This window comes from Hippopotamus amphibius, chromosome 12 (assembly GCF_030028045.1).
Source record: "Hippopotamus amphibius kiboko isolate mHipAmp2 chromosome 12, mHipAmp2.hap2, whole genome shotgun sequence".
Classification (NCBI taxonomy): domain Eukaryota; kingdom Metazoa; phylum Chordata; class Mammalia; order Artiodactyla; family Hippopotamidae; genus Hippopotamus; species Hippopotamus amphibius.
The window spans coordinates 66755948-66770299 of NC_080197.1; the positions used below are offsets into that span (position 1 = coordinate 66755948).

Below are 14352 nucleotides of genomic sequence, written 5' to 3' on the forward strand. Positions count from 1 at the left end.
CGATTTTCCAAAGTGAAAAGTATAGCTTTTAATTCTTGTATGAGCTATATACTACGATACCTGTTTTATGTAATAAATGCAGAGACTATTAGAATATTAAAATATACATATCATTAAAAATACATTTCAAAAATGACTGCATTTGTTGGATTTTAATGAAAATAAATTCAGCACAGGTGTGAAAACACCTGAACATAGTAAATATTCAGTAAATATTAGTTTTTTCAAGTTCTCAGTTACTGTAATTGGCCCTATTTTACTGTTAAATGCAGTATCTCTCATGAGGCGCTGTGGAGTAATAGAAAGAATATGATGTTTACAGTGAGAACTAGATTCAAATTCCAGCTCTACCATATACTAGCTGTGCAGTCTCGAGTGTGTTTCTTAATTTCTCTGAGTTTGGTTTGCATACCTATCCTTAAAATGGAGACATTAACGCCTATCCTGCAGATTTTGAAAATTAAATGAAAAAATTTATAAGTACCAGGAACACAATAGTTTCTCAAAAATTAGTTCTTTTACTTTGATATTTATAATTTACTTTTACCATATAATATTTCACTAACTTGGTTTTTACACAAGATATCTCCTGCTAAATATAGATGTTCAGAATGTGGCCTAGTATACCTCACAATGTATAATTTACCTAGGAAATAATTCAACAAGTCGTCTTGCAACATCTTGAGTCTTCCCAATAGATGTTTGGAATCAAAGTAGGTTGATTCAGTCTGTGGTGACACTTAGCCAAAAATAATTGGCAAATGCATATAGTTTTCATTGTAAGGATATGAATACAAAAACACAAACTCCACACATCCTTACAGACTCATTAATATGCATGAGCCTATATATGTATATGTTTTAAAGGCATATTAGTAGTAAATTTAGAATGTTTTTGTTTACTTACCACATTGGTCCACTAGTGGCATTTACTAACAATAGAGTTATTGTTATGCAACAATAACATTTACTGCTCTTCTACTTATATGTTACATATTTATAGTGGAAAATCTGGAAAATAGAAAGGGATAAAGAATAACATTGTCCCATGTCTCACTATTCTAAAAGAAATTATTTTAATGTTTTAGTATGTGGCTAGCCATACATTTTTCTGTGCAGATATGACAGATGATATATAGCATATACTTTATATTATACCCACATTTAAGCATCTTAAAGGAAAGTAATGAAGAAAGAATCCTAAAGTCTGTTACTCGAACTTTTTCATTAATATAGTGTGCCTTTTAACCTGCCTTTAAAAACTCTTTTATGATATTTTAAGATTTCTTGTATTCAGTTCTATGGATAGATCTTCATATACTGTTAAATCAGTCTTCTATCATCAGATGTGTAGGTTGTTTCTTCAAGTTTTTATATTATCGGTATTATCAACCTAACACAGACTTTATAAACAAATACTTAAATCTGTGTCAGGCTAAATTCACAGGAACATAGTTAATTAGACAAAGCATAAAGCAGTTTAAAGGCTTACATTATATATTTCCAAAATGCTCGCCAGAAAACTTATACCAATTATTCTCACACCAGCATGAAATGAAATGAAAACACAATGCATTCCCTCACATAAGTTCTAACACTGCAAATTATTATTTTAAAAGAAATCCTTGTCACCTTGAGGGATGAAAGATGGTATCTCATCATTTTTAATTAGCATTTATTTGATTACCAGTGGCCCTTTGATATTTCTTCTGTTAGGGAACTGCCTGTTTATTCTTTTTGTCCAGTTTTCTATTAGGGCAGGCTTACCTATTTTATCCATGTTCTACACAGAAAATTAAAACATCATTCAAGTGCTAAACCCAGCCTATTATGATGCAAAGTAATTGCAGGTTGTTAATGCTATTTACAAATCATATATCAAATTTATTTCACCATTGAAATAAAAAGTTGCATTCACAATTAAGTCTATCTCCTCAGTGGAACTCAGTCAAGGAAGACAAACACTCCTAAATTTTGACTCTAAAACTGTTCACTTTCTTATTGCTGCAAAATACTGTTCTAGTATCATTATTAAAGTACCTAATATATTTCTCTGTGTGCTTCATTTATTACATGCCATAATGGGACTGCATATCTTTAGTGCTGGCTATGCACAATTAGCACTTAGTTATTGTCTTGTCACTTCTGTCCCTACAAGACAAACTTCTTTAATGCAAGAAGTCAGCTAATCTTCATCAGTCAAGCAAAGCAGACAAATTTTGTTACTCTGAATCCAAAAGGTTTTCAATATAGGAGACTTAGCTTATCCTTTGACGGCTGCTGGGGAAATCTCTCCAATAAAGCCATCTGCCACAGGAGCCTCTACTCATAGTAGCCAAATCATTGTCTTAGTAGTGCACCTTCTCAAGTGACACATGAGTCCAATAGGTAATTTATAGGCACTTTCCCTTAAGCAAACTTTCTTGACACCTGAAATTGTGATATTATAAATGCTTATGAATTTTATTTAGCAAATCGCTTCATCTTAACTTTTAAATCACGGTGTCATTAAGATCTAAAGCATTTCTGAATGTTTAAAAAAGATGGTAGTAACAATGAACTTTCAGGATGGTTCATATTCTCTGTCCTTTTTAAAAAGGTGCATCTAAAAATGTGTATCCTGAATTAAAATCTAAAACTTTATCTATTTTGAAAGGACCAGAGGAAGGTTATTTTAAACATCTTGTATGATGACTCTCACTCAGAATTGGAAAACTCTTGAGTAATAGGTTAATTTCTTAAAGATGAGTAAGCACCCCTCTTAGAAAATTCTAGAAAACTAAAATGGCAGTTTTATAAGAGAAGGGAAAAAAGCTTGTTTGTAATGAAATTGCCTCAAATATGTAGAACTGTATAACACTAAAGAAAAAAAAGCACTGTGCTAGGCTCTGTGGAAACAGGTGAATAAAATCTAGTTTCTCTCTTAGGGGTATTCAGAGCATAGGGAGAGACAGGACATCAAAGACTCACAGAAGAGAAGAGTGTAATCGATGCTAAACAGATCTATACTGAGGGAAGAGAGGTTTGTCCTTCTTGAAGTCTTAAGAAAGCATCAAAGTGTTGATGTGCTGCGTCTTAAAGGCCTCCCTAGGACTGGCTAGGATGTAGGATGTGCATCTGGTGGGGGATGGGGGAGGTGAGGAAGCCTGGGTGCAGTGAGGAAAGGGTTCTCCAGGCAGATGGAGCAGCAGGCAAGGCATGGAGGTGTGAAAGCATGTCATGTGTTCCGGAAATGAAAAGTGGCTCAGCGTGCTCAGAGACTGGGGCGGGGGGGAGGGGGGAGTTTGGTAGGGATGTGGAGGAGTAGGAAATAGAGAGAGGACATTGTAAAGTGAACTAAAGTCAACATGAGTCCAAATTTAAATTCTTCATAAAAATTATCTTTGTTCTGGGACTTCCCTGGTGGTCCAGTGGGTAAAACTCCACACTCCCAATGCAGGGGGCCAGGGTTCGATCCCTGGTCGGGGAACTAGATCCCACATGCGTGCCTCAGTGAAGATCCTGCGTGCGGTAACTAAGCCCCGGCACAGCCAAAAGAGATAAATAAATAAATATTTTTAAAAAGTCTTTCTTCTTTAAAGCTATTCAGCTCTCGGATAAGTTTCGTAACCAACATTTGTGGACCATCCACTTCAAGTGGTAGTACAGGTTATGGTGGTATTTCAGAGCGTTCAAAAGAAATTTAACTCATGGTCATTTACCCCAGCACTGCTGCCCAGAGTAGGAAACCTATTATATATTCATGAGAAAATTTGAAATGCCAAAGTAAATGATCCACCAATAAATAAGTGCTTTGGGAAAGATCAGAATGAGTTGACGGGATCAGGGAATACTGATGGAGGGAATGGAAACTAAAGAATTTTTATTCATTGATTGATTGAAGTATAGTTGTTGTACAATATTATGTTGCAGGTGTACAATATAGTGACCCACAGTTTTTAAAGGTTATACTCCATTTATAGTTGTTATAAAATATTGGTGATATTCCGCGTGTTGGACAGTATATCTGTGTAGCTTATCTTATACCTAATAGTTTGTACCGCTTACTGCCCTACTCCTATATTCCCTTAAAAAAGAATTTTTAGAAGTTAAGTAGATGGAAAAAGGGAGAAGTATCCCTGGCTAAACAAAGGTGAGAAGATTATTGTTAGCAAATAATAATGAGAGCAAATTCTTATACAGTTCTGACCAAGTGGGTATAAATGGGAGTAGATCTAGTGGATTTAAGAAAGGTAGATGCTAAATAATTTGTAGCGGAATTTGGGGTGTGGGTAGTGCAACCTGGTACAGAAAAGATTGTTGGGAATGCAGTATGTAATGACAACTGGGTTGTCATTAGGAAAAGATAGTAAATTTGTTCACAAGTGTGCAGTGAGTACATAACCTGTACTTCTTACTGAAAACAAATTACAGTATCAAAATCTCCATCTTTTAGTAACTGAGGATGCTGAATATGGCAGTAGAGACATTGGAAATATGGACTGGATCCCCTTTCTTTTTAAAGTGCTGTTGAAAGGGAAATTAATTATAGTTGTCAGTCACTAACCATAGGGAAATAAGATGACTAAGTTAACATTTTCATTCTTAGAAAGGATGTCAAAAAGGAAGACTTCCTAGCAGAGGCATTTGATAACCTGCTCAAAACTACTCTAAGCCCCATATTTTATAAGGATGATTTCTTAATTATTGTCTGCACTTTTCAAGTCTCTAAGACCATGTATATTCAACTAGAGTTAGTCCAAAATATCTGAAAATTAAGTCTATGATTAATTCTAAAACATTGTTTAGATGGTTTAATAATCTGATTTGGCATCTTTTTATACCTTAATATATTTTTTAATGATGGCAGAATTAATCCAACTGACTATATCACAAGCGATTAGTATTAACTTATAAGGAAGATTATCAGTTTATTTTTAAGAATTTTAGCCTGACCTATTAAGATATATATATACAATATCCTCTGGCCATAACTCTTTTTATCATATTTTTCTGCAAATGCTAAATCTCATAGGACTTGTAGAACATTGGAAATTAGTCTTTCTTACAAAATCACAATTATAGATCATTTTGTTAGATATCTGATATCTTCATTGCTGTTCCTCTAATTTCTTCACATATATATATAGAACATTTTAAAGAAAGATACCAATCTTAATTGCAAACCAATCATAATCTGCTCTTAACCATAGCTTTCTTTTTTTTAAATATAAATTTATTTATTATTTATTTATTTATTGGCTGAGTTGGGTCTTCGTTGCTGCACACGGGCTTTCTCTAGTTGCAGCAAGTGGGAACTACTCTTTGTTGTGGTGCATGGGCTTCTCATAGTGGCTTCTCTTGCTGCGGAGCACAGGCTGTAGGCGCACGGGCTTCAGTAGTTGCTCCATGTGAGCGCAATAGTTGTGTCTTGCAGGCTCTAGAGCGCAGGCTCAGCAGTTGTGGCGCGCGGGCTTAGTTGCTCTGCAGCATGTGGGATCTTCCCGAAACAGGGCATTGGTAGGCAGATTCTTAACCACTGTGCCACCAGGGAAGTCCCTTAACCGTAGCTTTCAAAGCTGTTTTAAGTTTTATGTGTGTGACATTCCTCACCTATGTTCTGTTTCATTTTGACCTTTAAGTATAAATCAATATGCACATAAAAGGTACTTTATCCAGTTGACAACATATTAGTCACAACATATTTCAGGTAGGAATATTTTAGATGAATTCCATTTATATTACGAACATCTCATTGAATAATAGGCTTTCTTTTGAAAAGTTATATAAAGAAGTAATAATACAAAAAGACCTGTGTAACTTCATAGCCTCATGCTTTACTGCCTCCAGGTAAAAGCATGAGTTTTTTTTTAAATTGCTTTCAGTCATTTATTTGCTTTTTAAAATTGAAGTATAGTTGATTTACAATGTTGTGTTAATTTCTGCTGTACAGCAGAGTGATTCAGTTATGCATATATATACATTCTTTTTTATATTCTTTTCCATTATGGTTTATCGCAGGATATTGAATATAGTTCTCTGTGCTATACAGTAGGACCTTATTGTTTATCCATCCTATATATAATAGTTTGCATCTGCTAGCCCCAAACTCCCAATCCATCCCTTCCTCCCCCCTCCCTCCCACTTGGAAACACAAGTCTGTTCTTTATGTCTGTGCATCTGTTTTTGTTTCATAGATAAGTTCATTTGTGTCATATTTTAGATTCCAAATGTAAGTGATATAATATGGTATTTGTCTTTCTCTTTTTGACTTCACTTAGTATGATAATCTCTAGGTCCATCCATGTGGCTGCAAATGGCATTATTTCATTCTTTTTCAGGAGGAGTAGTATTCCAGTGCGTGTGTGTGTGTGTGTGTGTGTACATACCATATCATCTTTATCCATTCATCTGTTGATGGATGTTTAGGTTTCCATGTCTTAGCTATTGTGAATAGTAAAAGCATGGGTCTTGAATCCAAAGAGACCAGGATGTTTTTCCTTCCTCTACCGTACACATTCTAGCTATGGAAGCTTGGGCAGGTTTTAAAAAGTCTGGGAGGAAGCGTTGGGTTTCTCATCTGAAAAAGACAATGTTAATATTTACTCTCTTGGTTGAATTTAAGGAATAAATGCAATCACTGTATATACGTGCTTAGCCTTAGCTCATGGTAAGTACTTTATTTAATTACCTACATTCCAAACATTTGTGAGGGAAGGCGTTACATACTACATTTCTACTCTTTATTGCCAACTTACAAAACTCATTGATGTTAAACATAAAAATCCTGAAGTTCCATTTTCAGTATTGTAAGTGGAAGGTTGGGTTTTGAACCCTGTTCATTGCAAATGTCTCTCTGCCTTTCATATACTTCTTATTTTAACATTCCTACCATCCAGTGATGTAGTTGTTTTATCTTACCCACAGAGAACTGACTCTGAGAAAGTATGAAATACACCCTGTATCTTGCATTAGGTAGGTGAGAGCCACAGGGCTCAAGACCAAATCCCCAGGCGCTTGGTTCAGTGCTTTTGGTACTATAATTACTCTGATTTTATTAATCTACAAATAAAAATTGCCTAAATTTCTAGGCCTCTGAAGGTAAGGATGACAAAAAAGAAAAAATAAACAAAAAACAAAACAAAAACAAAATAAACAAAAACAACAACCATATTTTTGTTTGATACCGAATAGAATTTGGAGGCTTATTAAAAAATTAAAGCAAAATTTTAGACAATATGGAGTTGAAAAAGTACTTCCAGTTTAGCTGGTTTTTAGGAGAAAAAAAAAGATTCAATAACATCACCTGGAACACAAGAGTATGTTACTAAAATTATTTATTTTTGATGGATATTTTATTATTAGCTTATTAGTCAGTTCAAATTAATTTCAACATTAATATAAAGAGAAAAATTTGAATGGTAATCAAATATATTACTCTGCATGTTATTTTGTGTAATCTCTTATAAAAGATAAGTATCTAATTTGGCTACTTAAGCCTGCCCAACAGAAGAAATATTTCCTTTTATTCAACATATCTTAATGATCAGGATAATCGACAAAAAACTGGTTTATTCAAACACCACTTTTTAAGCACAATATTTCAAGTTTATAGTTTGCAACAATAAAAAGAAGATATACTTAAAGTCCAAACTTGAATGTTCATTGTATCCAATAGCTTTGCCCACAAACAACTGCAGGATCAGGGCATAGTCTGTACTTTCAATCAGCATCATCAGCAGGCAGTAATCCTGGGGAAAAAAAGTAAATTCCACAAATAAACAGACCAATCTTCCTTTAAGAGGAAAGCTAATTCTTTTCAATCTACTTTTTTTATTACACTATTTTCCCCTCTATCTACTTAACTAGAATAAGGATAAATTTCCAAAGCTACCCAGTTGGAAAATAAATAGGTTCGCTGTTTGTCGAGCATTCCAATCTTTGCAAATGTAAATCAGCCCAACTGCTCCTCATTTAAACCTTCAACTTCACAAAACATTAAAGGGTGGCTTTCACGACACAATTTCATCTATCCACTAAGATTTCTGCTTGAACATCATTTGAAATTGACTATCTGATAAAGAGAGACCACTATCAAAGGTCGGTGAGGTCAACTTGTATAATTACAAGTAGTTTTACTGGGTCAACTTTACCAGACACTGCTGTTTGAAGGTTAGGTTGTTACAATTAAAAATATATACAGATCTCCCCAGAGTTACTTTATTGTTAAATGTACCGGAAACAGCACAAGCATTTATTTCTGACCTTAATTGTGTCCAAAGTGTCACCACTGGGAAATTATACAAAAAGAGCACTTATTAAAAACATTACAATCTTGCACATTAAACAATGCTTTATAGAATAAAGCACATAATTAGCTACTGGAAACTAGTTTATTTATCACATCAATATTAAGAAGTTCATCAGGTTACTCCCTTTGGTTTAATAGGAGATACTCTAAGAAATACATTTACTATTTCATAGTTGGTGAACTTGCCACAAACAAAGGACCATGGCCCAGCATCTGAGTCTGATGCTAAAATAACTTTTACTTCAGGACGATCACTTCCACATTACGAGAATTTAATCACATTTTAATAACAGAGAGTAAAAGGAAGCTTTAAATGAGAAGCTCTAAAATGGGCTATTTTCTAATCATTTGATTCATTTTAATGCCTTTTACTTTTTTTTTTTTAGAGTGGGTAAATGGGCAATGATGAAAGCTTCCATAATCACTGCCGTGAAATATTATCATTCTTTCTTTTAATGTGTATAAATATAGATCAGTTCTTTTTTTTTTTTTCCTTTCCAATATGGTTAAAAAAAAAATCACCTTTGCTGCCCAAGGTGTTTTCCTCAGTACTTCTATGATTTTTATCTATAAAAGTAGGATTTCAAATTTTGTGTGTAGCATTTCATTAAATGACCTGAATGGTTTAATTTTGACAATAAAGGCATCTTTCTAAGCCAAACTTTCAAACTCAGGGAATTATCATATGAAATGATGATTAGGAAAAGAAATCTTCATATCTGTAGATCTGAGTGAAGTCGTCTTAACCATCTTATTTTTGGACATATTTTCAGATTTTGTGTTGGAGACAAGTTTTTCCTAAAGAATAACATGATCCTTTGCCAGACGGACTACGAGGAAGGTTTAATGAAAGAAGGCTATGCACCCCAGGTTCGCTGATCTATCAACATTACCCCATTAAGAATACAAAGCACTACATTCTTTTATCTTTTTTGCTCCACATGTATATAAGAATTGACACAGGAACCAACTGAATAGTGTAGGTATGGGAAAGCAGGATGGTTATATGGAATAAAAGGCGGACTGCATCCGTATGTAGTGAAATTGCCCCAGTTCAGAGTTGAATGTTTATTATTAAAGAAAAAAGTAATGTACATATTGCTGGATTTTTTTGCTTGCAATTCGTTTTTTTGTGTCACTTGGCATGAGATGTTTATTTTGGACTATTGTATATAATGTATTGTAATATTTGAAGCACAAATGTAATACAGTTTTATTGTGTTACCATTTGTGTTCTGTTTGCTTCTTTGTATTGTTGCATTTAGTACAATCAGTGTTTAAACTTACTGTATATTTATGCTTTCTGTATCTACCAGCTATTTTAAATGAGCTGTAACTTTCTAGTAAAGAATTGAAGAGCGAATCTTACTAATGATACACGTATAGATAAAGCAAGTCTATCAACATTAAAAATACTGAAAAAGAAAGACACAAGGCATTTTAGCAACATCCACTATTATCGTCACTATGATTTAGAGTCTATCAGTGTTCTCATTATAACCCCCTATTTTCAGGGGGTTGAAGACCAGCTTTAAAAAAAATGCATAAAAATTTCATCTTCAAGGCACTTTCATTTTTTACCAACGTGAAAAGTGCCATTTTTAGAATAACTTTAAAGCTTAACAGTTATCCGTTTAATATCCTTTTTTTGTGCTCTTTACCTAGTTGATGGCTTTGTTTTGTTTCCTTCAGCCATTCACCCCTTATGTGAACTAGTGCCTTTGGGTAGCATGTAAAATTTTCCAAAGGGTTACTTTAAAAAAGTGTTTCCACAATTATGAGATAATTTTAAAATGATAAATTTCTTGTACAAATTTTGCCCAGATCTCTCCATAAGAGGTAAGGGTATAATAACTTTATGGCTTGATACCTTTCTGGCACTAAAAGGTTTTGAGTGCGAATCTACTGAAACCATGATAATGCACATTGAAGCTATGATGATATTTGAGGAGTGAGGTCACTTTCGATCAGAGCAACATAGTGCTCACAGAACCTTCTAGAAGAAGAGAAACAAAGGGAATGATAAAAAGTGGAGAACTGGTGATAATATATTTTTCTGTATTTACCTGCCACTTATTTTAATGTTCAAAAGCGAACACTTTAAAAGTTTGATGTGTCTTACTCTCATTGCTTTCTCTAAGTAATTACCTACTCAGAATTTATCACGCTTAGGCTGAAATCTGTCATTCCATTTTTTAAAGGTGAAAAATTATTCCCTTACCTACATGATAGCTGATAAAGAAGAAAGCTTTCTAGAAACAAAAATTATGGAGACTGATGATTTAAATTGCAATTAAGGAAATAAAGATGCGACTGTGTTTTCTTCTCTTGGGTTGCTCACACTTTGCTTCTTTGCTTCTGCGCCCTGTACTCGAACTACTTTTCAACAAATCTAATTCCACAACAGGCACAATGAAGCATTTTTTTTACTAGAGCAAATTTTAGAGCTGTGGGCTTTCTTTATTCTTTTTTCTTTTTCTTGATCACTTGTATAGGAAACAATATTTCCCAGTGTTACTTGCATACATACTTTGTCCTGCCGAATATACATTGCAGATGAAAATTAAATGTGATACCTGAATTCTTGATTTGGGGCCAAAATATTAAACTGAAAATAATGCTGGTATGGATTTGAGTTGTTTTCAAACAAAGCTTTATTATGAACATGCATGTGAATCTGGATATTGCCTCTCATTTTTAAGAAAATGGTTCTGTGAAAAGTGAATGATATGTATTTTTACAAATGCTTCATGGTTAAGAGTGTTCAAGTCACGTGTCCTCCAAATTTGAGATATACCCCCGGAAAAGAATTTCAAAAATAGCAGTTTGGGGCCTACAAAATGACTATTGATATTATTTTAGCCCTTGAGCTGTATATTTGTTTCATGAAAAGACGTACATAAGCAAAACCAAACCAAACAGAACAAATGGGAGGAAGGTGGGGGAGATATGTGAGAAGCGGTTTTCCTAAAGCAGCCCTGCTAGTCCCCATTAAGAGTTGTTTGAAATTCATGTGGATGTAAAATTTTAATTGTCAGTATCTTTTTGCAAATGATCTTTTTTAAATTTAAATGGTTTTGCATATGTTTATCAATATGTCAAAATACTTGTAAATTGGGAACAAACTTCTCTCAGCTTCTTGAAGCTGTTCAATTATCCCTGCCACCCAAAGACCAAACAAGGTTTTTTCTGCCTTTTCTTTTGCTTAATCCTTTGGGAATTAATTCTTATGCTTTTTACTACAAACAAAATTACTCACCTGGATTAAAGATTAAGGCCTTAATCTCCTTAGATTATCTTTAATCTCCATAAAATGGTGGAACAAGACAGAAATAGGCCATTTTACAGCTAATTGCCCACAAATAGTAGCATTTTTGACCTGAAGTACTAAGCTAATTGTCTTGACTACTCAAAGTCCCCGAATTGTCAACTTTTCTCTTTGTGTTGTGTGGCCCTGTCGTCACTTAGCTTGTTATCTTGAAGCCTCCAGTAGGACACTTCTGATGGAGCTTTGATTTCTCAAGCCGTGAAAGCTCCCTTTCTAACATGCATCGCATATAGGCTTACTATGATGAAGGGCCAGGCACTGCCACTCCACCAGAGTGCTGGCTGAGTTTAAAAGCTGACCTGTGTTTGTAATTTCACTTTCATCTTGCTTAATAAATATCTGCTGGATTCTTTCATTCATTTTTTTAATATTCGGATTTATGTTTTTATTAAAAGGGGTATTACACTATTTGATTGTGCTTAATTGGCAAGATCTAAGATGATATCTAGAAAGCATACTATGAAAAAGGAAAAAAGTGTGTAAGGACATTTACTTTCAAAAGGTAAATCATAAGCAGAGTACCTCAAATGCTTTCTCCAAATGTTCTACTTAGGATCTCCGACCTAGGTAGTTTATTGCTATTTACTTTTGTGGGGAAAATAAAACTGTCAAAAATGAAGGTAGCAATTGCTGGGTATAATTTTGTACATTTATACAAATTTTAAGTGATCTTTCTGAAAGCAACCGTGTTGCTCTTGTCAGATTAAATTTCCAATTTCCTCATTCTTGCATAATGAATTCAAACAAAAACCTCAACTAAATCCTACATCTTCAAGGAAGAGATGCACCTTCACTGAACCAGAGTGCTGAAAATTACGTCTGTAGTGAAACACACCCTACGCATAAGTGGTTTCCTTATAAATATCACTTTAGGCAAACCACTCTCTGGATAGTCACTTAAACAATTCCATAGAAATGATACAGGTCAAACATATTTAGTGTTCACTTAACTAAGCTGCAAAAACAACCTGCATGTTTATTGTAATAGGCCATTAACGTAGAATACGATTTAAGCAAAAGCCCTTTGATTATTACTTTTTCTTAAAAATGCCATTACAGATATTTCCTAAATGTGGTTTTAATGCAATGTAAGGTAATAGAAATCAAAGCTTCGATACAGCCATTATTTCACATGACATTTGCTGAGTACCTTGCCCTGAACACTCAGCCTCCTATGGGGCTGACTTTGGATACTTCGTGTGCCAGATAATTTGGGGGAGTCTTTGCACTGGTTTGTACGCATCTCAAACCTACAAATAATGAGCACACAAAAGCGAATACTGGGCTTCCTAGGTGGTGCAGTGGTTGAGAATCCGCCTGCCAATGCAGGGGACACGGGTTCGATCCCTGCTCCAGGAAGATCCCGCATGCCGCGGAGCAACTAAGCCCGTGCGCCACAACTATGGAGCCTGCGCTTTAGACCCCGTGAGCCACAACTATTGAGCCCATGTGCTGCAACTACTGAAGCCCACGCGCCTAGAGCCCATGCTCCACAACAAGAGAAGCCAAGGCAATGAGGAGGCCGTGCACCACAACGAAGAGCAGCCCCCACTCACTGCAACTAGAAAGGAAGCCCACGCACAGCAAAAAAAAGACCCAACACAGCAAATAAAATAAATAAATAAATTTATTAAAAAAAAAAAGCGACTACCATCTTCTACCTCTTCATCATGTGATTGGTATGAAAGCCCCAGAAAATATCTCAGGTAATCAATGTGTTCAGAGAATTATCTCACACAAATTACTCTTTAACTCAATAGCACATAATAAAAAGGAACATCAATTAATTAATGAGTCACCCTCAGATCACTGTGATTACAATAACGCTCTGTTGAAACAGCCGTCATAAATGGAGCTGCCTCTCTTTATTCATTGCTTGCAACTCGCCCTTTATTTGGCTGAAACTAGTGTCATATTTAACACAAGCCTGTAGGTAATTGTGTGATTGGTATCATAAATGAAGAATTCTGAGCGTCTACTGCTTATAAAACCTTATAAATGGTCAGAAAAAAATCAAGAAAAATCTCATTTTTGCTGTAGCTGCTTTTGAAGCCAAGCTATTGGAAGGGTATTACCTCTCCAAAAAGTATCGTTTTTACATTTCTAATCAAGATGTAAGACTTCCATGTTGAATGTTAGAAGGATTAGCTGCGAAAACCTTTGAAAGGTAATTTTGCAATGTTTTAGAATACACATAATTTCAAGAGTTTTTCACAAAGACTGAAATGTGCATGACCAGTTTTGAAACATTTTGGTACAACCCCTCCCCCCTCCCCAAAAAAGACATTTTTGCCTTTGGTGGGCCAGGTTGGGGTGGGTGGGTAGGAACTGTCAGTGACAGAGGACAAGACTAAAAGAAATGCCAAATATTACATACAAAGTCACCAACTAAAGTTTCCCAACTAACTTGGTGAATGCCATTTCACTAAGCTTACAGAGTAATTATAACAGTTCCCTTAGGTAACTAAGAAACATCTGTTGGCAACGCATAGCAGGTGTTAACAATTACACATACTGAAATTTTTTAAAATGTTGTTAATTAAAAGAATTCTGTTTTCTGAAAAGGAAATTCAAAGATACTCCTGTTTTGAGCGTGCAGATCACGTAATGCACAACATTGTAAAGCCCAAATCATCTTGGATCAACTAGGTTTCATGTTTGGTTCAGATCATTGCAATCAAAAGTGAACTGGAATTCATTGCACTTTTTACACAATGGGTATCCTGGGCTGAGG

The 14352-nt window shown here is 34.8% G+C and overlaps 1 protein-coding gene across 3 annotated transcripts in view; it reads left to right on the top strand.

Moving 5' to 3' along the window:
• The window catches only part of LMO3 (LIM domain only 3), a 58081-nt gene extending 46108 nt beyond the window's left edge, over window positions 1-11973 (top strand). For 2 of the 3 annotated variants that reach the window (XM_057702462.1, XM_057702461.1), the window contains exon 5: window positions 9064-9515. In XM_057702462.1, coding sequence (XP_057558445.1) covers window positions 9064-9169 — 106 coding nt within the window. In that variant the 3' untranslated portion in view covers window positions 9170-9515. Of the gene's footprint in view, window positions 1-9063 lie in introns of all 3 variants that reach the window. The other variant, XM_057702460.1, reaches the window with a different exon arrangement.
• Window positions 11974-14352: the final 2379 nt, after the last annotated feature.